Here is a 23,898-nt window from a genome sequence, read left to right as displayed (position 1 = left end):
CCCAGTGCTAGTTATGAGGGGCTCTCCAGCCAGCTCTTGTTATGTTTTGAATGAGCTCTTGTGGTGGGCTGAAACATCTGTGTGACTACAGAGAGCCTTGTGCAGGAGCTCTGTGTCTGTGATGGTATAGTTGTGTGTCTAAGGTATGTGTCTAAGCATAAGTGTGTATGGCATCCATAATGTAAATGTTGTGACTCTGGTATGTAGGCTGTATACACACATGTAACACTAAAGCAAGGGTGAGTGTGCCTGTAAATTAGTGTGGGAATGCATGTGTGTGTGTGTGTGATTGTGTGAGCGTATAGGTGTGTGTTTGGGGAGCTATGTGTAAGATGTGGTGAGCACATGTGCTTAGATATGTGAGTGGAGTTGGGGGCACTGTGTAAAATGTGTGTGTGCATGCACATATGGTTGCCTGTGTTGAATGTGTGCCTCTCCATCCTCTTCACGTCCTGTGGGTCAGGGGCAACTTCTGTGAGGTTTTTCTGAGGATTGAGCTGGCTGGCTGGAGGCTGGCGGTGTGGCCAGAGGCCCTGGTCTCTTTCCTCAGGGTCACAAGACAAGGTCAGCAAAGCTGAATCTGGGCTTTTGTTTGTCTCTCCCCTGCCCGCAGCAGCCTGTGGTCTGTTTCATTCATTATTAAGTTTTAAATCCACTCGATGAGAAACTTGAGCCTGCGAACCGAACGCCTTCCTGCTCGTGCTGGCTCTGTCCAGCCCCCGCTGTGCTTTGTGAACCTCACTGGCTTTATTTGCTGCGTCCTGTGTGCCTTTGTTTTCCCAGAAATGGCCAGCCCTGAGGTTTGTTTAGCTTCCCTCAGAGGTTGGAAGGGCCAGAGAAGTCCCTCTTGTCTCCAGAGAGCAGAGAGTCCCTTACATGGAGTAAAGGGCGGCTAGCCCTGAGCTCGGGTCTTTGGTGTCCTGGTCTATCCTTATGGCTATCACCTGGCTTCCTGGGTGAGTAGGATAAAGCCAGGGCTGGAAACAAAGAAGATAGCTCCTTGGGGACGCTGGCTGGGTGCCTCAGGTCTTCCTTTCTGCCTCAGCTTGCTTCATTTGCATACTGGGGTTGATGCTGGGAGCCCTGCAATTTTACACCCCTCCTGTCCTGTCTATTCCCAGAAACAGCAATTTCTGACTTTATCACTCCTCCGTCCATGCATATGGTGGGGCTGTTAAAACAAAGGGCTTTTTCTGTTCTTGCTAAATTTTGCCTGTGCCCAAAGGACCAGTAGGATTCCTCTTAAGACTGGCGGCCTGGGGACTAGGGGCTGAGGGTCAATGGAAGTTGACTCCCAGCTGTGGCTGGAATTAGGGGACTTGGATTCCTTTTGGCCTATGGGACTGATGGTCTGTGAGGTCATTTCCGGTGACTTTGTCCAGGCTGTCCCTCCTCCCTCCCACCAGGGAAGTGGCTGAGAGCTGCTCCTGTGTAGGGGTGTACTACAGACAGGTACAGACAAGTGTCACGAAAGAAAAGACCCTTCCCTTCAGTACCCTGCCACCCCTCTGCTATGTCCTCTGTGGATGGGAAGGCCTGTATGTCCACTTAACTTCCGGCCCTTCGTCATCCCTCCCCTGCAGCAGCTGGCCAGCTGCAAGCCTCTGCTGAGAGCTGTGAGAAGCTCGCTCTGTCCTTGCTTCCCAGTGGCCCTGGGAATTGCTTCTAATCTCTCCTGCCTTCCCCTGCAGATGGTGATGATGACCCACAGCTCTCCTGGGTGGCTTCATCTCCCTCCAGCAAGGATGTTGCGTCACCTACGCAGATGATCGGAGATGGTTGTGACCTCGGCCTCGGTGAGGAGGAAGGAGGCACCGGTCTGCCATACCCTTGCCAGTTCTGCGACAAGTCCTTCATCCGTCTGAGCTACTTGAAGAGGCATGAGCAGATCCACAGCGACAAGCTGCCGTTCAAGTGCACCTACTGCAGCCGCCTCTTCAAGCATAAGAGGAGCCGAGACCGGCACATCAAGCTTCACACGGGCGATAAGAAGTACCACTGTCACGAGTGCGAGGCGGCTTTCTCCCGCAGCGACCACCTCAAGATCCACCTGAAGACACACAGCTCCAGCAAGCCCTTCAAGTGCAGCGTGTGCAAGCGCGGCTTCTCCTCCACCAGCTCTCTGCAAAGCCACATGCAAGCCCACAAGAAGAACAAGGAACACCTGGCTAAGTCGGAGAAGGAGGCCAAGAAGGACGACTTCATGTGTGACTACTGTGAGGACACCTTCAGCCAGACAGAGGAGCTGGAGAAACACGTGCTTACTCTCCACCCGCAGCTCTCCGAGAAGGCGGACCTGCAGTGTATCCACTGCCCCGAGGTCTTTGTTGACGAGAGCACGCTGCTTGCCCACATCCACCAAGCCCACGCCAACCAGAAACACAAGTGCCCCATGTGCCCCGAGCAGTTCTCCTCCGTGGAGGGTGTGTACTGCCACCTGGACAGCCACCGGCAGCCCGACTCCAGTAATCACAGTGTCAGCCCTGACCCTGTGCTGGGCAGTGTGGCTTCCATGAGCAGCGCTACCCCTGACTCCAGCGCCTCTGTGGAGCGTGGGTCCACGCCAGACTCCACCTTGAAGCCACTGAGGGGGCAGAAGAAGATGCGGGATGATGGGCAGAGCTGGTCCAAGGTGGTCTACAGCTGCCCCTATTGTTCTAAGCGGGACTTTACCAGCCTGGCCGTGCTGGAGATCCATCTGAAGACCATCCATGCGGATAAACCTCAGCAGACCCACACGTGTCAGATCTGCCTAGACTCCATGCCCACACTCTACAACCTCAACGAGCATGTGCGCAAGCTGCACAAGAGCCACGCCTACCCTGTCATGCAATTTGGCAACATTTCTGCCTTCCACTGCAACTACTGCCCCGAGATGTTCGCCGACATCAACAGCCTGCAGGAGCACATCCGGGTCTCGCACTGTGGCCCCAATGCCAACCCTCCGGATGGCAATAATGCTTTCTTCTGCAACCAGTGCTCCATGGGCTTCCTCACCGAGTCCTCACTCACCGAGCACATCCAACAGGCACATTGCAGTGTGGGCAGCACCAAGCTGGAGTCTCCTGTTGTGCAGCCCACACAGTCCTTCATGGAGGTCTACTCCTGCCCTTACTGTACCAACTCTCCTATCTTCGGCTCCATCCTGAAGCTCACTAAGCACATCAAGGAGAACCACAAGAACATTCCACTGGCACACAGCAAGAAGTCCAAGGCGGAGCAGAGCCCTGTCTCCTCTGACGTCGAGGTGTCTTCCCCCAAACGGCAGCGTCTCTCGGGGAGTGCCAACTCCATCTCTAACGGCGAGTATCCCTGCAATCAGTGCGACCTCAAGTTCTCCAACTTTGAGAGCTTCCAGACCCACCTGAAGCTGCACCTGGAGCTGCTGCTTCGGAAGCAGGCCTGTCCCCAGTGCAAAGAAGACTTTGACTCTCAGGAGTCCCTCCTGCAGCATCTGACGGTGCATTACATGACCACGTCCACCCACTATGTCTGTGAGAGCTGCGACAAGCAGTTCTCCTCGGTGGATGACTTGCAGAAACACCTGCTGGACATGCACACCTTCGTGCTCTATCACTGCACCCTCTGTCAGGAGGTCTTCGACTCCAAGGTGTCCATTCAGGTGCACCTGGCTGTGAAACACAGCAACGAAAAGAAGATGTACCGCTGCACGGCCTGCAACTGGGACTTCCGCAAGGAGGCTGACCTGCAGGTGCACGTGAAACACAGTCACCTCGGCAACCCGGCCAAGGCCCACAAGTGCATCTTCTGTGGTGAGACCTTCAGTACCGAGGTGGAGCTGCAGTGCCATATCACCACACACAGCAAAAAGTACAACTGCAGGTTCTGCAGCAAGGCCTTCCACGCCGTCATCCTTCTGGAGAAGCACCTGCGAGAGAAGCACTGTGTATTTGACGCAGCCGCGGAGAACGGCACGGCCAACGGGGTGCCTCCCACTTCCGCCAAGAAGGCGGAGCCTGCTGACCTGCAGGGCATGCTGCTCAAGAACCCCGAGGCACCCAACAGCCACGAGGCTAGTGAGGATGACGTGGATGCATCAGAACCCATGTATGGCTGCGACATCTGTGGTGCAGCCTACACCATGGAGGTGCTGCTGCAGAACCACCGGCTTCGGGATCACAACATCCGGCCCGGCGAGGACGATGGCTCACGCAAGAAGGCAGAATTCATCAAGGGCAGCCACAAATGCAACGTGTGCTCACGGACTTTCTTCTCAGAGAACGGGCTCCGGGAACACCTGCAGACGCACCGGGGCCCTGCCAAGCACTACATGTGTCCCATCTGTGGCGAGCGCTTCCCCTCACTGCTGACGCTCACTGAGCACAAGGTGACCCACAGCAAGAGCCTGGACACAGGCACCTGTCGCATCTGCAAAATGCCCCTGCAGAGTGAGGAGGAGTTTATTGAGCACTGCCAGATGCACCCCGACTTGCGCAACTCCCTCACCGGCTTCCGCTGTGTGGTCTGTATGCAGACTGTCACCTCCACGCTGGAGCTCAAGATCCACGGCACCTTCCACATGCAGAAGTTGGCAGGCAGCTCGGCTGCATCATCCCCCAATGGCCAGGGGCTGCAGAAGCTCTACAAGTGTGCCCTGTGCCTCAAAGAGTTCCGTAGCAAGCAGGACCTGGTCAGGCTTGATGTCAATGGGCTGCCCTATGGCCTATGTGCCGGTTGCATGGCCCGTAGTGCCAATGGACAGGTGGGTGGCCTGGCCCCACCCGAGCCTGCTGACCGGCCCTGTGCTGGCCTCCGATGCCCTGAATGCAATGTGAAGTTCGAGAGTGCTGAGGACCTGGAGAGCCACATGCAGGTGGACCACCGTGATCTTACGCCAGAGACCAGTGGGCCCCGGAAAGGTGCCCAGACGTCACCAGTGCCCCGGGTAAGTGCAGCCTGACCATCATTCCTGTCATCTCCTCCTTGGGGATCACTGGAGCTCTATGTGTGTACTTCCTGCCCAGAGAGGCAGCATTGCCCATGTGAGTTAAGAACATCTACTTTGCCCTGTAGCCCTGTATCACTATTTCCTCCCAGCTGTGTGGCATGCATACTTTTTTTTTTTTTTTGGTCAAGGGTTCACCTGTATGATGCGAGTAATAATTATCCTGATTTCCTAGAGCTATTGTGAGGGGCCAGTGAGATGCAGCAGAAGTATCCAGCACAGTGGCTATTGCACAGTCAATGTTCCTTTTATGATGGATGCCTGGCGTCTTTGCTGGGTATCTGGAGTCAACTGACTACCGGGCTCACCATGTCTCCTTGAGTGAGTCACTTCCCAGCTCTGGGCTCTCAGTCTTAGGTTCCTGTAACACAGATCCCAGTGATAACAGGTTTGCCTGGGCCTTAGAACCAGGCATTGGTTAGGATTGTGTGTGCTTGCTACAACCTCTGTGGACAACCTATCATGGACATATTGTATGACGACATATCAGCGTCATGGTAGCTGGTGCCGTTGTGGTGTGGGGAAGACCCTTGGGTATGGGTATGACTCTGATTCCCTCACTAGCAATTGCTTGATGTGGTCATCAAATTTGTCAAGGGCAGCTCTTATGTTTAGAGGTACTTGCAAGCCAGGAGTGGATCTCACCTTTGAGATTTGGATCCACCTTTGAGCCATAGGCTCACATGTGTTGCTCTGATTGAGGCAGAGGCAGTGTGGGCTGCCAGTGGGCCTGCTAGGACCTTGCCTTTAGGTTGGTGAACACCTGAGGTGGTTGTAGCATGCTTGGCCTTTGGGTGTCAAACAGCCTGGGCTAGAAATTCCCACCGCATTTGTGTTGTGTTTCCAGATAGAGGAGGTGTCACATGGGTCTCAAGGGTGTCTCTCCCTCAAGGGCCGCTGGTGCCATTGATAGGGACAGAATGGGGAAGTCGCCTGTCCCGGCTGCTTGCTGAAACATGGGGGTGTTTGCTGAAGGTGTTTTGTCTCAGGATAGGAATGCAGATTTGGGGTTTAGAGAGGAAGAGGGGGAGAGGGAGAGGGCTGGAGAGAGGGGAGGAACAACCCCCCCAGAGGACAGCCTCCTGCCCAGCCCCCATGTGAAACTCACTGGAAATTGGAGGACTAGAGGCCTTTCTTTGCAGGCTTTGGTACCCCTTTATCTCATGACCTGTCAGTTGAGTTGAGCCTCTGAACAGCGTCAGTGGGACACCTCTCAGAGATCTAGAGTGTGGACACTGGTCTTGATGCCCAGCTCTGTCCCCCTGAGCCTTGGCTGGCCCGGGGGACTCTACCTAGTCCTGGGGAGTACAGATTAGATGACTAGGCTGCAAATCTCCCTTTCCTAGGACCTCCTCTGGGCCAGTGTCTTCCTGTGAAGCCAGAGGGTCATAGCAGTAGCACTTAATGTGACAGTATGGGTAACACCAGGGTAGTAATTGGGACAAAGGAAATAGTAATGCCTCGTGTCTGCAGAGCTGATGCCCCGGGTAGGCCGGCAGCTACCCTGCCCTGCCGTGACTGGTGAGTGCCAAGTGGTGTGACCTTTCCTATGCTGACCTCTGCACTGTGCCCAGAGGGTGAAATGAGTGACAGAGTGTTGGGCACAGAGGGCGGGGCCTGTGCTGTCACTCCCACTTATGGCCCACTCTGACCAAGGTAAGGGTGTGACGGTTCCTCGTCATCTAAGCGCTCTTTCTTGCACTCATTCTCATGAAGGATGTGAGTGGTGGGTTTCCTGCCCAGGCCTTAGCTATCAAGAGGCGGAGGTGGGGCTTGAGGTCCTACTGTTTCCACAGTTCCTACTCTCTTGACCGTCACTCTCCCCTGCCACGCTATGGCCCATCCAGCCTGCATGGGGATGCAGCTAGCAGGAATGGAGTTCAGGGCAGCGCTGTTCTTATATGGGGGCGGTGTGGCTGGGCTCCTGTTGCCCTTCCTGAGGGCATCCCAGCCTGGATTATCCACCTGTTTCAGCTTACCCATCATTTTGCTGAGGGTCCTGATGGCCAGGAAGCTGCTCAGTAACTCCCAGTCCTGAACTCCTGGAACTCCCCTCCCCAGGCTGCCCTGCATTGAGCGCCTCTCTTGGAAAAACCCCTATTACATGAGGGGTTTTCTCTTGGCTCCCAGCAACAGGCTTGGTCTCCACAACAGTAAGCAAGAGCCTTAGTGAGAGGCTCTGTTTTGTTCGAGGGACTCCAGACCGGAAGGGGGAACATAGCCAAGAAGACACTGTGCACATGAGGCAGACTGAAGCCTTGCTCCTCTCCCTCCCCAGGTCTTTCCCTCCCTGTCCTCAGGTCCATGTGAGAGGTGCGAGGCTGAAAATCCCACCCCTGCCAGCCCAAAGGCCCAAACAGATAGACCTTTTGCAAAAAGGATCTAGACAAAGCCCGGTACCTCCTTGTTCTAGTCCTTACCCCTGGGACCTCGTCCCCTGTCTGGGCACGCCTGGGGCCAGGGACCCAGCTGTCTGCTCACCCACCCCTCGCTTCCCCCAGGACTCACTCATGTTAGAGCAGACTCTGGGGGCTGTGCAGGGGCTTGGGGGCTGGAAGGCTGGGACCCTTGGGAGTGTATCCATAGCAACCAGATCTCAGAGGACTGGGTTCCTGTGGGGCTGAGGATGCTGTCGGCTGGATCGTAAAGCATTGAGGTTTCTAGCTCCCCCCGTTCATAAGTAATAACAACATGGACTCACCTCTAGTCAATGTGGGCAGAACTCTGGCCTCTAACTACCGCAGCAGGTCCTGGGGTGGCTCCATTCTAGATGGAGCACCTGGGTGCTCCTGTTAACCTGTTCTACAGACTAGTGGATTTCCAAGTGGGCGCATTAAGCATGGGCCCCTGTCACACCAGCTTTCTCTCACATAGACCAGGACTGTTTAGAGACATCTGGGCCCTGGAGCCCAGAAGAAGGGCTTACTTAACAAGTAGCTCCAGAGGGAGCCTGCCTGGCAGGGAGTCCCTGGATCTTTGCTTACGACATGGGGCTTAGACCCGATGATGGGGCCTGTGGAACTTCAGTGTGTCTTTCTTCCGTGTGGAGGATGAAAGGGTAGAGTGAGGAGCGGTATAGACTGTCCGCATGCAGTGGCTGCTCAGTGCATGTTGAGTGTAAGCGCAGTGATGGGCTCTCTGGAGCTGCCTCTTTTCCCTCCCAGGGTCCCAGGCAGCTCTACCTTGCCTCCCTCACTTTTCTTCCTTATTCTGGGGCCGAGATTCTTTCTGTTCTAAGATTGTTCAGGGCTGTACTGGGGAGGCAGCCCCCGGCCACAGGCCCTAGGCCTCAGCTCTTGTGTTTCTGGACTGCCCCTAGAGAAGGGCCTTGTGACAGGAGGTGCTTTGAATGTCAATTTCTGCTTCTGTGTTATGTCTCCTAGTGTGGTCTAGGCTCAAGAGGAGGAGAAGGTGGCAGAGCTTTCTCTGGGATGCTAGTGAAGAAAGGCAGACCCAGTAGATATTGGAGCCAAGTTTGGAAGTGTTGGTAATGGTGAGTCTGTGTGTGTGTGTGTGTGTGTGTGTGTGTGTGTGTGTGTGTGTGTGTGTGCGCATTTGCTTACATGCTAGCCATGCACGTACACTTAGGAATCTAGGTATATTGGGTAGCCAGCACTCAGCACGTTTCTGTCATACACTACTTGGGCCTCTGGTAGGGAGTATGAGATGTGGGCATCAGGGTTCCAGTGAGAGCTAAAGACATACATATACATGTCTTTGCCAGGATGAGCAGGTAGTTTAATGTGTGAGGCAGAATGAATGGTTCTGAGAATAGAGAGGCCACGGCACCTCTTCTCCATGAACATGGAGTTGAGCTGAGATAGCGCCTATGCAGTTGTGTTTTCCTCAGAAGACCTCTGTCCCTGTGGTCTTACAATGGTCAGGAGTCTTCAGCCCTGTCTTTATCTGCCCTCTGAGACTTACCCTGCTCTTCCTGGGGCCTTTCCAAGCTGAGTACCTGCTTCTGGGACCGGTGTCATGAAATGCACTAAGAATACACTCAACTCCATGTTCTCCTGAAACACTTGGGAACTGCCAGAGGGATATTGGAGTCTGAGCAGAGGCTTGAAGCTGGAGCCTGAAGCTTCTAATCCCAGCTTCCATCCATTTCTACATGTGTCCATCCATTCAGATTTTCTTGGTCAATAATAACCAGGCTGGGTGTAATGGTGTTTGTGATCTCAGTCCTCGGGAGCTGAGGCAGAAGAATTGTCATTGTGAGTGAGGACAGCCTAGGTTGTGTGCAGAGACTTTGTATAGGACTTCAAAAATGGGAAGGGACGGTTAAACAAAACAAGACAAAAGTTAAGTGATTATAAGGCGCTCCTCTGGCCAAGCTCTTAAGGTGGTAGGAACCCAGGATATACAAACCGTCTCTAGTTCTTTTTTTTTTTTTTTTAAATTTATTTAACTTTATTTTATATGCATTGGTGTGAAGGTGTTAGATCCCCTGGGACTGGAGTTACAGACAGTTGTCAGCTGCTGTGTGGGTGCTGGGATTTGAACCTGGGTCCTCTGGAAGATCAGCCAGTGCTCCTAACCGCTGAGCTGTTTCTCCAGCTCCTTGTCTCTAGTTCTTTCAGTCCCTTGTGATAGAATACAGCACTTTGCATATTGCTCAGCAGTTTTGCTCATGTGTTCAACAGGTCTTGCTTGTGAGTCTTTGCTGACCCACTGGGTGGACATCACGCATTCCCGCCCTTTGGGTGCTCAGGGAGTGGTGAGGAGCAGATGAATCACGCAGTCAGGACAGTCTGTTTTGGGCATCAGCTGGGAGACCTGACTGTCCCTGAGCTCACCCTGTGGTGGGAACAGAAGGCTTCTCATGAAGCTGTGACATTGAGCTGAGTTCTCCAAGATGGAAAGGCTGCCCCATGAGAAAGCCTGCAGATGGAGCCTGGGTGGAGCTGGCACATCCTGGCTTTGTAGCTCAGAGTGGCTCCTGGGTCCTTCGCCACAAGGTTAGAAATCCTGCCTCCTTTTCCAATGGCGAGGCACCAACACCTCAGAAACCATAGTGGTTTCTTAAAAATCTTGGCTATACTGAGTCCTGTTATTATCTATATCCTTTTAAAAGGCCATATAGCCATGCACAACAGGTACGCCACTCCTGTCCCTGTGAGGCAGGTTTCACAGCCACCCATGCTAAGCTGCGAGTGTGGAAGCCTGCTGGTTTCTATTTTTCTGCCCTCACTTACCTCCAGAGGCAGCTGGTAGTAGCCAGTGTGTGTTGTAAACCACAGGCACTTGACCATGGATACCCAGAACAGCTGACCAATTCCTGAGCCATCCGTGAGCACTGGAACTGTTGGGAGCAGCATCCCCTGCTCAGCTGCCATGTTGTTAGGATGGACCAGCAGATGAAGAGGTTATGGGATAGATGGATGCTGGGTGGACAGATGGATAGGTGGTACGTGTGTGTATAGATGGACAGATGCAAAGTAGGTGGTATGAATGGATGTGTGGAGGCTGTGGTGTGAGTAGTTGTACAGATGGAAAAGTGAGAGTAGTGGATAAACAGGTGTGTATTACTTAGGGTTTTTTTGTGAGTGTGAGTGTGTGTGTGTGTGTGTGTGTGTGTGAGAGAGAGAGAGAGAGAGAGAGAGAGAGAGAGAGAGAGAGAGAGAGACAGGCCTGTGTGTATGGGGGGAGGCAGATACCTGAGAAAAGCAATCTAAGTAGAGAAGAGCTGTATTTTATCTCAGTCTCAGAGTTTTCATTCCAGGCTTTCCTAGCTCTGTGTTTCCAGGTCCGATAGTGAGCCAGGACATGATGATGTCAGGAGCATATGCCAGAGACTGTTCACCTTGTGGCAGATAGGAAGCAGAAGAAGGAACACAGGACAAGACACTTTATTCAGGCTGGCCCCTACTTCACCTTTTACTGTGTAATACCATCATACCTGGATCTGTCAAGGAATTGCTTCATCAGTCAGGCCGGGACTCTCGGGACCCAACCACTTTCCCAAATCTCAACAACTGGCAAACCACACCTCTCATGCAAGAGATTATATGGGGCATGCCATACCCAAACTGGAATGGTGGGGGTACTTGTAGATGGGTGGGTGGATACATGGGTTTACCTTTATAAGCAGGACAAACCCCCTCGGCTCCTGAGAAAGTTGACCTTGACACACAGCAAGTTATCTCAGCTCCAGCAGAGGAGCAGCCCCTTGGAAGGTGGCCTGTGCCGTGACGAGGCTAGAGTTGGAGCGAGGTGGGAAGAGAGTGGGCTGGGAGAGGCCAAACCACTCTGGGACGTCTTGAGCCAGGCTATTGGGGACCTGGCTTTCTGCCTACCTGATTCCTTCTTCTCACATTCCCAAACAGAAAAAGACGTACCAGTGTATCAAGTGCCAGATGACCTTCGAGAATGAGAGAGAGATCCAGATCCACGTTGCCAACCACATGATCGGTAAGAGCACATCCTCCCTCGCGGGTCCGATCGCCAGGGCTGGAAAATTGATGGTTCCCCACCATTGCTCACTGGTGGGATGGTGGTCTTTGATTCTGTGACATTTCAGTGGGAGTCAAGATGGAGGGTGGGAGTGCCTGTCGTGCATGCCTAAGCCTTCTTGTCAAGGCGCCGCTCACACCCACAACCGAACTTCTGACAGCAGCTTCCATTTCCCAGCATAAATTTCCCCCCATTTCTGCCACGAGTGCTTTCCGGTTGCCGAGCACTCAGGGGCAATTATGCTCCAATTCTGTGTGTCATGACATTGAATACATTTAACTGCTCATGTTTCCCCACGTCGTGTGATGAGTTCCTTGGGCGGATTGTCAAAAGAGAATGCTCGCAAAGTTATGCCCATTCTCTTCCTCTTCCTCTTCAAGTGGATTTGAACTTCGAAAAGTTTTTTGTTTTGTTTTAAGACAGGGTTTCTCTGTGTAGTCTTGGCTGTCTAAGAACTCACTTGGTAGACCAGGCTGGCCTCAGTCTCACAGAGATCTGTGTGCCTCTGCTCCCCCAGTGCTGGGGTTAAAGGCGTGCGCTGCCACCGCCACCACCACCTGGCAGAAACTTCTCTTTTTAGAAGCGGAGTTTTCAAAATTCCATGGAGCTCACACACGGCCCAGCATTCCCAGGGATGCAGGGACTTCTTCCTGACCTTGAGCAGCTGGGGGTGGCTGTGCTGTTGTGCAAGGGGACACAGAGTTGTGATGTCAGGGGCTGTTTGTGGCGTGATGGGATGGCTGATTGACAGCTCCAGCCTCAAAAGGTCCTGGGAGATCAGTACCCAGGGTTTTTCCTGGGCTTTTGATCACCTCCCAAATCCCGTGGTCTGAGCAGAGAGATTCCTGTCAACCAGAGCAGCCTGCCCCTGCCCCGTCTCCACTTTCCTTCTCCTGGCATCTTTTCATTTGGGTCTTAACAAAACCCTTCATTGTACCCTTTCAGAAACCTTACATACCTGTCTTTGAATCTGAGCACACCTCTATAGCCAGAGCCTGGATCAAGAAAGCCAGCTGTCTCCAGCACCCCAAATCAACTAACTCCCTTGACTCCATAGGCCCCCTGCTACCAGCAAGAGCCTGCCTGCATTCTGCTGTCCCAAAGCACAGTTGGGTGTCTCTGATTTGTGTGTTCTGTGAATGGAGTCCTACCGTTTGTACTCATGGTGTCTGGAAGCTTCCCCTATTCCCATGCTTGCCTCTGTCCGAGGCTCAGTCTTCCCATTCTTTCTCTTCAGGATGGACCGTTCCATCACAGGAACATGCCTTTGTGTAGTGGCTCCCTCCTGGCTCATTCTGGGTTGTTTCACAGAGTACACTGCTGTGACTAGGGTGCTGGACATGTCTATCAGTGAATGTATACATGCGACCTGCGCAGGGATGTGGAATATTAGGTACTGTATACTGTAGATGATATGTGTCATATATATGGGGGAATATGGCAACAGACGTGGAATTACTGGATCACAGGCTGTGTGATGTTCACCTTCAGTAGACAGTGACATATCAATTCTCAGAATCGATGGATGCATGTTGCTCTAGCCAACAATGTGAGACTGTCTGCTCCTGTATATCTGTCATCCATCCACAGGCTACATGAAGGGAGTTACAGCAAAGGCCCCCTTTAATGGGGATGGTACAAAATGATCTCAGGTGCCTTGGTCCCCACCAGCTGTAGTACACCCCACTGTGTGGGTTCCGGAGCTGAGTGTCTCTGCTTACCCCTCACCTGATCAGTCTCTGCCTATGGTGTGGAGTTTGTCCTCTGAATGCAGAGAGCATGGCCCCGTGTTTGGTGGGCTCTTTGGCAATGAATGGCTAGAAAGAACCAGGAAGGGCAGGTGGGCCAGGGGGCGCAGCCTGACAGGGAGATTGGTGTTTTTTTCATTTCATCTGACTGAAAGCCCCTGCAAAGTGCAGGAAGAGACGCTGCTCTGTCATTTGCAGGCTGGGAGACCCTTTCTCAGGAGAGCCAGGGAGGTGCCGATGGAGAGATCTGAAAATGTTTGCTTCTGGAGCAGGTGGCGACATGGCTCCTGTTTGTAAGCGTGGAGGATGAGAGCCAGCTAATTGGACCATGGTCATTACCAAGGTGTTCCCCCTCCCTTTGCTCTCCCACATCTCCTTTGTACATGGCCTGGAGAGCATTTGGCCTCAGGTGCGAGGCAAAAGGGCCGCTCACCGCCTGAGTACAGGACCTCAAAAGGAGGGTGTGATGGGCCTTTAGCTTCACTTGAGAGCTGGGCTGCGGTGGTGGCATCTCTGTGGTGGCGGGGCAGGGCCCCTCATCTACACCTGTTTGCGTCACTGTGACCTGCTGTGCTGCCAGGATGTGTGGGAGCCATTGGTCTCCAGCAGCTCAGAGTGGAGGGTCTTGGGACCAGAGATTTTAGGCTCCTGAGCGGGGCACATGACACAGATGCCAGTGAGCCAGGTGACCCAGGTAGTGCCCGTCACCCTCGCCTCTTCTTTCAGCTGCAGCTCTTTTTTTACCCCATCACCCTGCCCCGTCAGAGAGCATCAGTGGCGCAGGACCACGACAGCCATGTGGCCACTAGGGCCATTGAAGGTGAAATGGCGACAGCCTTGCTCTCCAGACTTACAACATCCTGCTCAAGATACTGTAGGGTCCAGCCGTGCAGTTAGGGACTCTGAGAAGGATACAGTGCTTGCCCCCATCTTATAAATAGAAGGGTCTGGCCTGCAGAGGCCTTACTTACTTAAATGACTTTTCAAGATCTTACAGCTGGTGCACAGCAGAGGAAGATCAAAAAGCAGCCAGGCTCTCTCCATTGTGTTTATAGCTCCAACCTGGCCTATGGTGGCAAAGACCATGGGTCCCAGATCCAGGTTAGTGCTGGAGTGATTCCGATGCCCCAGTTCAGGGACCTGTAGATCAGAAGGGCCTGCCTGGTACTGAAAGATGAAGAGGGATTTTCTCAGTGGTAATGCTGTCTCAACAGAGGTGAGCCCAGCATAGGAAAAAGAGTCGTTTTTATGTTGATGGTTGGTCATGAAGGTGTGGACCAGCCCTTTCAGAGGAGGACTGTGGCATCAGAGCTCAGGGACATGAGTAGCATGGAAGAGCTGTGGGGCTCAGCCTGACGGGCCAGCACATGGCCATAGCATCATGGCAGTGAAGATGGGGAGGTGGATTGTGGGCACAGTCACAGGGGGCTTCAGATACCAACAGAAGGGGGTTAGGATTGGACTTACCCTCTAGGCTGGGTCCATCACTGGACTGGATCCATCTTTTTGCCTGATGTTTTGTTTGGATTTTCTTGAAAGTTTAGAGGAGGTGACACCTGGAATCCCCCTCCGCACAGGCAGAGCGCGCGTGCACACGCACCGGGAGCCAACAGTGGCTGTTCCCCATGGGCAAGATGTGTGGGCAAGTGTCCTCCCAGGATCTGCAGACTCACTGGGGTAGGCTGCTGGATGCTACATAGGGCTGTAGGGCTCATTTGTGTCCCCAGCCTAGTCCCCATCGGTCTGTGTATAGAGGCTTGAGCTAAAACACTAGGCAGCCATTGAAGGTTTTGGAGTAGGCTGTGGCTTGAACTGAGCTGAGAATTTTAGGAGGATTTATCAGAGCACAGTGTTTGGAGGAAGAGAACAAGATGGGATGACTACAAAATCATACCTGCTGCCTTCCAGGGGTGTGGCAGCAAACACAAGTGAATAGAATGACATCTGGCTGGTGCTGTGAGCATAGAAGCCCTGAGCACAGGAGACATTAAGTAGAATTGGTTCTGCAGTCCCAGTAAATCTGCTGGGCCCAGAGTCCTTAGGGACACTTGCTAAATGGCCTGAGTCCAGGGTGACTGCCTTGGAGCTGGCCTGAGTAACAGTTCCCCTCAGCTGAACCAAGGGGACGTGGGAGTGAAAGCAGCGCTGTTCAGCTTGGCAGACTTCTCGTAAAGTCGGGGGCACTTGGGGGTCTGAGGCAGGTCTCCTCTGGGGCCCGGGCTGCTGGAGAACTCCCCTGGGGCTGTTAAACTAGCCTTTTGGTAGCAGAAGGATGGACTACTGAGTGGATTTGTTGCCTGGATGAGCTGGGCACTGGGATCACTCCGGATGCTTCTCTCCTTAGAGGCATTTTCTTAGTTCCCCTCAGTACTCCTGTGGCAATGGGACTTTGGATATGCTGGAGACAAGGATTTTTGGAAGCCTTTCTATATAGGATCACCTTTGAAATCTCATGTCATTTCAGGCCTGAGAGCCTGTAACGGGCATCTAAAAATCTTTGGGAAGCCAATTGCCCTGGCAGCCTGACTGCTTCTTGACCATTAATAGGCATCTGTTCTTTGATTCTTTGGGATGGGGATACTTGACAAAGTCTGGATGAAGGCTCTGAGAACTTACTCTCAAGATAAGAAACTGGCTGTCACCTTAGGGGGTTACTAGGCTCTCGGGCCTCTGGATATCCTTACTTAAGGCCTTGTGGACCCCTGGGGGAGATCCAAGGAAGTCAGGTTGGGGAGGGACAGTCCTTGAGAAGTCTCCTCAGGATTGTTTGCCCTCATTGTCCTTGGACAATGATTATGGGCTCTCTGGAGGGCAGCCAGGCAGGGCCAGGCTTTCCCCATGGGACATTAGTCATGTCCTGCTGGCCCCTGTCCCTGAGTGCCTCTTAGGGGCTGGGCTAGAAATGGAACCTTCTGCTCAGGACTTAAGCACACCCTAGTGTTGACCTCATAGCTACTTGCTGCCTATACAAAATAGACAGTCCTTCTGAGGGGGTGGGAGGTGGGCTCTGTGTGCTGTGTGAATGTGAGTGGGCCGGGGGAGAAAGAGAGCCCACCTCTGGTGGTGTATCTAAGTGCCTGAAGGCCCCAGCCCACCCTACTTACTGCCCTCTGGAAGTCTGGGACCCCCTGTGGGCTCAGCTCACAGCATTTTGGAGGAGAGTCCTGGCTGGTCCCAGGGGAATAGTTGAGAGTGGAAATCAGTGAGATCTCCCTCACACCAGGGAGACAGAAAACTCTCAAATCAGACCGAAGAGGTTACCGTGGAAAGGGAAAGGAAAGGCTCCCTGCCAGGCTCCGTAATGGTGCCTTTGATTCCGGTTAACGCCGGACCTGAGCCTCTGTTCACCTCAGTATGTGATATAACTTCTCATTCCCAGGAGACTGTGTTTTGGGTTTTAGAATTGTTCTGTCAGAGTAATAAGCCTGAACAGACAGCCAATAAGCCATCACAGCTGGGCAGGGGAGAGCAGGCAAGACTCAGTTTCCTTGACTTTGCTTGGCTTCCTTGTTGGTGTATTCCAGAAAGCTGGTGGCCAAGCATTCTGACTCTTTCCAATGGTGCGACTCTTAGGCTCTGACTTTCCTCGTACATGTATCTTGTTTTCAAGAAGAGGAAAGAGGTCTATAGTTGGGATTTCCCCTACCAGTGACCTCGTAATGTCACGTTCAGCAAACATGGTTAAAATCCTCTGGGCATGTTCTGAGGAACTGTTTGTACAACTGGGCACATGATAACTTCAAGTTCAACAAAATGTCACCAGTCTCAGATGTGGGCTCAGCTGTATTGGTCGATGTGAGCATGCCAGGAAGGCTTCCTGGAGGTGGCAGTATCTAACCAGAGTGCCTAAGGATAAGAAGAAATGGGGGAGGGGTGTCAGGAGGAAGAAACAGTAAAGGCCATAGGAACGAGAGGCTGACTTTGGCCCGGGGCAGTGGCAGACACAAGCACAGAAAACAGTGAGGTGGGTGGGAAAAGGCCAGGGTGCTGGGCATAGGGAAGAAGTTAGGAGTGAGTTAGAGATCTTGAGTGACCCCCGCATGAATGACAGATAGAAGAGAATGTTGTTCTAGAACAGGAGCTTTTGGGCTGGCAAAGTAGTTGGCAATGACCAGTTATGTTTGGTGAGGCTTACCGAATGGCAGGCCTATCCTTCAGTGTCTGTGTGTGCTGACACACTAGGCCTTGTGGTACCCGTTCAGAGGTTCTGTGACTGTCCCCTCCATATGGAGATTGAGTGTGAGAAATTGCAAGGTGGAGATCTGAACTCAGGCCCGAGGACTAAGAACCTGCTCCCGAGACCGCTTCACAATCTCCTCACACTTAGTGCGCTTGAGTGTATGAGTGAGCTGGCTTGCCTGAGATGTTGGGTCCGAGTGCTGGCATCCAGATGACCATGGATCCCTGGGCAGGGAGTTTAACAAGAAACCTGGGTACAAGAAGTAGATCTGAACATCTACTGAGACAGCAGAGGCATCTTCAAGAAGAGAGTGAGGGGCTGGAGAGATGGCTCAGCAGTTAAGAGCACTGACTGTTCTTCCAGAGGTCCTGAGTTCAATTCCCAGCAACCACATGGTGGCTCACAACCATCTGTAATGAGGTCTGGCGCCCTCTTCTGTATACTAAATAAATAAATCTTAAAAAAAAAAAAAAAAAAAAAAAGAAGAGAACAAGGAGCACGTGCCATTCAGGTAGACAGGAGGCTGTCCCCGGAACAGTGTTGGTTCAGTATGGCAAACCACAGAAAGGTCTCTTGGCCTTGGCAACAAGTGTCATTGTGTTGTGGGTGTGAATGGGGCTGGTTGAGGCCGAGAGAAGAAGGAATGGAGGGGCATGGACAGTGTCCCCTGCACTCTCCAGGTCCCAAACTAAGACAAGAGGATGAGAAGCAGGAACTGAGGCATCCTAAATGTCCCAGGAAGTGTGAGTCCTTTTCAGAAGGAGAAATTTGAGTGTTACCTGCCCAAGGAGGGAGAACCAGCAGGAAGGGGAAGAGGCGGGATGGATGCCAGGAGGCAGTAACCACAAAGCTGGTACTAGATGGTGGAGGGCAGGCCGGGCACCATCTTGCATGGACCAGGTCATTAAGTATGTCCACCCTTTCTTTCTCACTCCTCCCCATGGGCTTGGCGGCCTATGATGTTGCACTGATCGAAGGCCCTTTGTGGATCACACTGCTTGGTTCACTTTCATTTGAATCTGCTTCCTGCTGATACTTACCCAGCATGATAAGAGAGAGACATCAAGGAGCCTGTGGCTAATGGTCATTCCAGAGCGTGCTCTCCTGCGTCCTGAGCACCCAGTAGATATCAGAGCATTGTACTAGTTCTGGACACCAGCTGTGTCTCCCATCCTTGTGGGCCTCTGAGGCCTGGTGGGGAGCACATGGCAGCAGTTGGGGTTGCCCTAGCTGATTGGCCTTATAGTGTTGTGGGGGTGGGTGCGAGGTAGGAGTGTCTTCCCAGCTTATCCACCTTTGGATACAGAACTGTGGAGAAGGGGGATAGATCCCTAAAGATGAATGGCGTGACCTTGTGAGCTTGGGGCAGAATGAGAACCCAGGGCACCAGTGGAAGCTTTTCTAAGCAGGATCCTTTAGGAAGTTAGTGCTTTGAGTCTATCCTGTAGAGTTTTACTAAATTTACATGTCAGTATCAAAAGTTTGCTCGGTGTGCCAAGAAGTGAATAGTCCAAAGAAATGGAATCTTAGCGGGTGTGGAGTGCCGTAAAGGTTGTGGTGGTGAGAGCAAGGTCTATGTAGGCAGAGGTTTGGGCTCCCTCAGGGTGCCATCAGGTAGAACTCTAGGCAATAAGTCAAGAGAATTTACTATTGGCTCGTGTCACAGCAAAGTCTGGGCATATGTGGGTAGCAGGCTTCAGGTATGGCTGAATCCAGGGACTCCAATGAACTCACCACAAGGCCGAAACCCTACCTCACTGATCTCAGCTCTGCTTCCTTTGCTGTCCTTCTTAGCTGGTCATCTGTGGTGCAGGTGACAGCTCACTGCTCCAGCAGAGGGGCGTGTGCAGAAGCAGTGTGTGCTCTAGCAGCAAAGGAGAGCCTCTGGCCTCTGAAGGTCCCGAAGCTGCTCATGACAGATTGTTGTGGATGGCATAATCTTTCCTTTCTGGCATCGTCAACTTCCACAGTGGGGCAAGCATTCTAGAAAGGAGGGTAGACACCCGTTTCCACGAGAGCATACAGTAGTATATCCAATGTACAGTGGATTTCACACCCACCTCTTGGTGTCTGTTTGGCAGACTAGGCTGGTTAAAGGAGATACAAAAGACAGGACACTGCATGGCACATAGAAGATACTGGGAGTGCAGAAGGATTTCCAGCTGATTAAAGATCCCAATGTACCTGATGGCAATAGCGATGGAATCCCCTATCTCATGAAAACAAGCTGACCTGTCTGTTCCATTCATGAACCCAGCAGCCTATAGTCTCTAGGCCTGTGACTCTAACTCAGTGGTTCCAGGTACTCCTTTACCTATTACCTCTTTGTTTTGTCCTGGCCAAGGCAATAACAGCTGTCTCCATTATGCTGGGTGTCATGAGTAATATAGAAATGCTTTAATGAAATAGGGCGATGCATGTGGGTTACAGGCAAATACTGCACTATTTGATATTGCCCTGGAGTTTCTGTGTGTTTTGGTATCCATGGGGGCTCTGGGGTTTTCATGGCCACAAGAATCACTTGTTGCCCTAGCCACTTCCACCTGCAGCCACTACTTCTTGAAAACTGCTAATCTGTTCTCTGTCACTGTCATTTGTCAACTTATAGAGTGTAGTAAGCGATGTTGCATGCGAGTCTTAATTATCTTTGGGATAAAGGCACAGGAGTATGCCTGTTGGGTCTGTAGTACTTGCACATCTTTCTTTTCAGGAAACCGACACACTCTTTTCCAGAGTTCTGTTTTCACCAGCAGTGGAGGAAAGATTTTTCTGCATCCTTGTTAGCATTTGCTGTGCTTGCTATTTTTGTTGTTTGTTTTGGCCAGATAAGACAGTTTGAATTTGCATTTCCCTAATGACTAATGGTTTGAAACATCTTTCTTCATGAGCTTATTTTGCCACCAAAGTTCCTCTTTGTTGGAATCTGTCTTAATATCTTTTGTCTTTTTGGTTTTTCAAGACAGGGTCTCTTTGTGTAGCCCAGGCTATCCTGGAGCCCTGTAGACCAGGCTTGCCTTAAACTCAGAGATCTGCCTGCCTCTGCTTCCCAAGTGCTGGGGATTAAAGTGCATCATTACCATCCGGCTGTCTTCTTTTTTTTCTAATTGGAGTATTAGGTTTTATTATTATTATTATTATTATTATTATTATTATTGAGTTTTAAGAGTTCTTTATATATTCTAGGTACTAGTCCTTTGTCAATATATGGTTTTGCCAATGTTTTTCTTAGTCTGTAGCTTATCATTTCATCTTAACAGAATCTTTTTATTTAGTCAACGCTTTTAATTGTTAGGGGTCTAGCTTATCAGATTTTCTTTTAAGGATTGTACCCTTGGAGCCAAAGCCAAGGTCTTTTTAAAGTTTTGTAGTTTTATGTCATATTTTCATCCATGTTTCACTCTGAAATTTTATGCGTGAGTGTTGGAGATTGAACCAGGTCCTTGTGTTTGCTGATTAAACATTCCAGCACTGAAGTATATGCCCCATCCCTTTCAATTTACTTTAATGAGATGCTCCTGTAACAACCATTGAGTTGTTTTCACACGTTGGTCAAATACCAGTTTGGCATAATTTGTAAGTATATTTCTGGGTTTTATTGATCAATGTGTCTGTTCCTTTGTTAATGGCACTCTTGATTACTGCCACTATAGAGTAAAACTCTTTTGTGTTTGCTTTTGTTTTGTCTGTGTAGCCCTGAAATTCACTCTGTAGATCAGGCTGGTCTTGAACTCAGAGATCCTCCTGTCTCTGCCTCCCAAGTGCTGGATTAAAGGCATGTGCCATCATACCTAGTTTAAAGTATATCTTAAAATTGAATAGATTGGAGACAGAGACAGATGGGTCTTGGCAAGTTTGAGGCCAGCCTGGTCTACAAAATGAATTCCAGGACAGCCAGAGCTGTATCACAGAGAAACCCTGTCTTGAAAAAAAAAATGGGTAGACGAATCCTCTCTTTAAAATTATTTTTTCGATATTGTCCTAATGCTTCAGTTCCTTTGCTTTTCAGATAAATCTTGTAATAATCTTATCTATACCCAAAGGCAATCTTACTGTATTTTAAAATATATTTATTCTTTATTATTTATGTATTTTTTTGTGTAAATGAAAGCCATGTGTGTAAGGGTACCCATGGAGGTCAGAAGGGGGCATTGGACCCCCAAGTTGTAGTTATAGGCAGGTATGAGTGGCCTGATGTGGGTTCTGGTAACAACTTAAGCCTCTGTAAGAGTCAGTGTTGTCTTACCTGTTGAATTCTCTCTTCAGCCTCTCTTTCTGTAGTTTTGATAAGGATCATGTTACAGGTGTATGTTGATTTGAGGAGGGCCACCATCTGTACTATGTTGTGTATTCCAGTCCATTAACACAGTGTCCTTTCGTTTATTCAGACCTTCTTTGTTTTTAAAACATTTTTTTAGTTTTCATTGTATTGTACCTGCATGGGTTTAAACAGATTTGTTTAAATATTTAATTTTTGTTTTTAGTAATTATAAATTATATTATATTTTTAATTTTGTTATTTAAATATTTGTTACCCATATTTAGAAATGCAATTGGTTTAAATTATTTTGTTGTGTATGGTATATATTGTATTGTGTATATTGTAGTGTAGTGCATTGTGTTTTAGAAGTCGAGTCTTGATGTATAGCCTAGGCTGGTCTTGAACTCTTGATCCTCTGTTTCCACTGCCTGATTTCTAATATTGCAGGCATGTGGTACCATACATGGAAAAAAATGGGTCTTTGGGTGCACAGTTCTGTATCCTTAGACTTTGCTCAATTCCTACAGCTGTCTGATTTTATTTTATTTTATTTTATTTTATTTTATTTTATTTTATTTTATTTTTTAGAGTTGTTTGTGACAGAGCCAATTATGTCATCTGTTGGAGAGTTTTATAGATTCCTGTCTATATGCTTTTGACTTCCTTTTCTTGTATTTTTATTTGGCTTACACTTGCAAGATGATGTTGACTAAGAGTGGCAAGAATAGATATCCTCGTTTCTGGCCTTAAGGGAGAGTGCATTCCATTCCTTCAATTCATTCACCATTAAGTTAAATACCTGCCACACATGTGCAGATTTTTTGCAAGCCAAGGAACCACTCCTCCTTCTGTATTCCCAGTTTTCTAGGAGGTTTTGTTTTGGATGGCTGTGGAATGTAGTCATTTTTAGAGTGCTATCTGTTGTTATGATCCTGTGGTCTTCTTTTATTAATGATGGTTTGTAATGATTGATTTTTCCAGTATTGAACCAGCTTTGCTTCCTTGGCATGTCTTCTACTTGGTGGTGGTGAATAATTTTTACATGTTGTTGAATTTCATTTGGCAGTATTTCATGAAAGACTTTTATGTCTGTATTTATGAGGGATACAAGTCTGAAATTTCATAATGTTTGTCCTGTGCTTGCATGGTTGTGTTGAGATGCAGGCTTTGTGATATGAATTGGCAGGGAAGTGCTATTTATTCTTCCATTTCCTGAAAGAAATTGTATGGAATTGGTGTTCATCTTCTTCCAGCATCTTTTAGAATTATCCGATAGGTCTGAAGACTTCCTTTTGCAAAGATTTAAATTATGAATAATTTATCTTCCTTGCTAGTATAGGACTATTCAAATCAGGTCATATTATGTGAGTTTTAGTAGTTTATTTTTCAAGAAGTTAGTTCATTGCATCTAATTCTTAACATTACTGTATTGGCATCGTTCCCCTATCCTGACGGTTGTGAAGATAGCCCGACGACATTCATGCCGGATGCTGGTATTTTGTAAGTCCGCCTCCTTTATTTCTCAGTCTTGTTAGAGGTTTGTCGATTTTATTGATCTTTTCAAAGAACCAACTGTTTGTTAATTAATTTTCAATTTTGTGCTTTCTGTTGCCCGATTTCTGATCTCATCTGTGTTATTTGCTCTCTCCTGCTTGCTTACAAGGCTTTACTAGTTTCCTAGGTTTTGATGGAAGTTGATTTGTTGTTGATTTGAGGCTGATTTGAGACTTTTCATCTTTTCTGAGCACTTACTACCATCAATTTCCCTCTTGGCATTGGTTTTTGTCACACTCCTCAGATTCTTAACACACTGGAGTTTTATTTTAATTCAATCCAATATAGTTTATCTACGTGTGTGTGTGTGAGAGAGAGATGTGGTTTATTTACACACGTGTGTGTATACATGCAGAGGCCAGAGGTGGGTGTCAGGAATCCTATGCTGTCACCCTCTGCCTTACTCCTTCGAGACAGTCTCTCACTGAAACTGGAGCTAGACTGGTGGCCGGCAAACCCTAACAATCCTGCTGCCTTCAACCCCCCATAGCATTGGGGTTACAGGAACCCATGGCCACACCTGACTTCTTAAATGTGAGCACTAGGGATCTGAACCCATGTCCTCATGCTTGCATAGTAAGTGCTCTTACTCAGTGAGCCATCTCTTGAGCTCTAATTAGGTACAGTTGGAAAATTCCCTTGAACTTCCTCTTTAGTTCATCATTATGTGGGAGTACATTATTCAATATGCAAGTGTTTGGAGTTTTTCCTGTTATCTTTGCACTGTTAATTTCGA

General features: G+C 49.9%; 1 protein-coding gene across 3 annotated transcripts in view; it reads left to right on the top strand.

Moving 5' to 3' along the window:
- Positions 1 to 23,898, top strand: part of Znf423 (zinc finger protein 423) — a 303,273-nt gene that overhangs the window by 175,918 nt on the left and 103,457 nt on the right. For all 3 annotated transcript variants that reach the window (XM_036187113.1, XM_036187115.1, XM_036187114.1), the window contains 2 exons: positions 1,692 to 4,906; positions 11,296 to 11,380. In XM_036187113.1, the coding sequence (XP_036043006.1) occupies positions 1,692 to 4,906; positions 11,296 to 11,380 (3,300 nt within the window). The remainder of the gene's footprint in view (positions 1 to 1,691; positions 4,907 to 11,295; positions 11,381 to 23,898) is intronic.

This window comes from Onychomys torridus, chromosome 5 (assembly GCF_903995425.1).
Source record: "Onychomys torridus chromosome 5, mOncTor1.1, whole genome shotgun sequence".
In the NCBI taxonomy this organism is placed as follows: Eukaryota; Metazoa; Chordata; class Mammalia; order Rodentia; family Cricetidae; genus Onychomys; species Onychomys torridus.
This window is presented reverse-complemented; position numbering and strand designations above follow the sequence as displayed.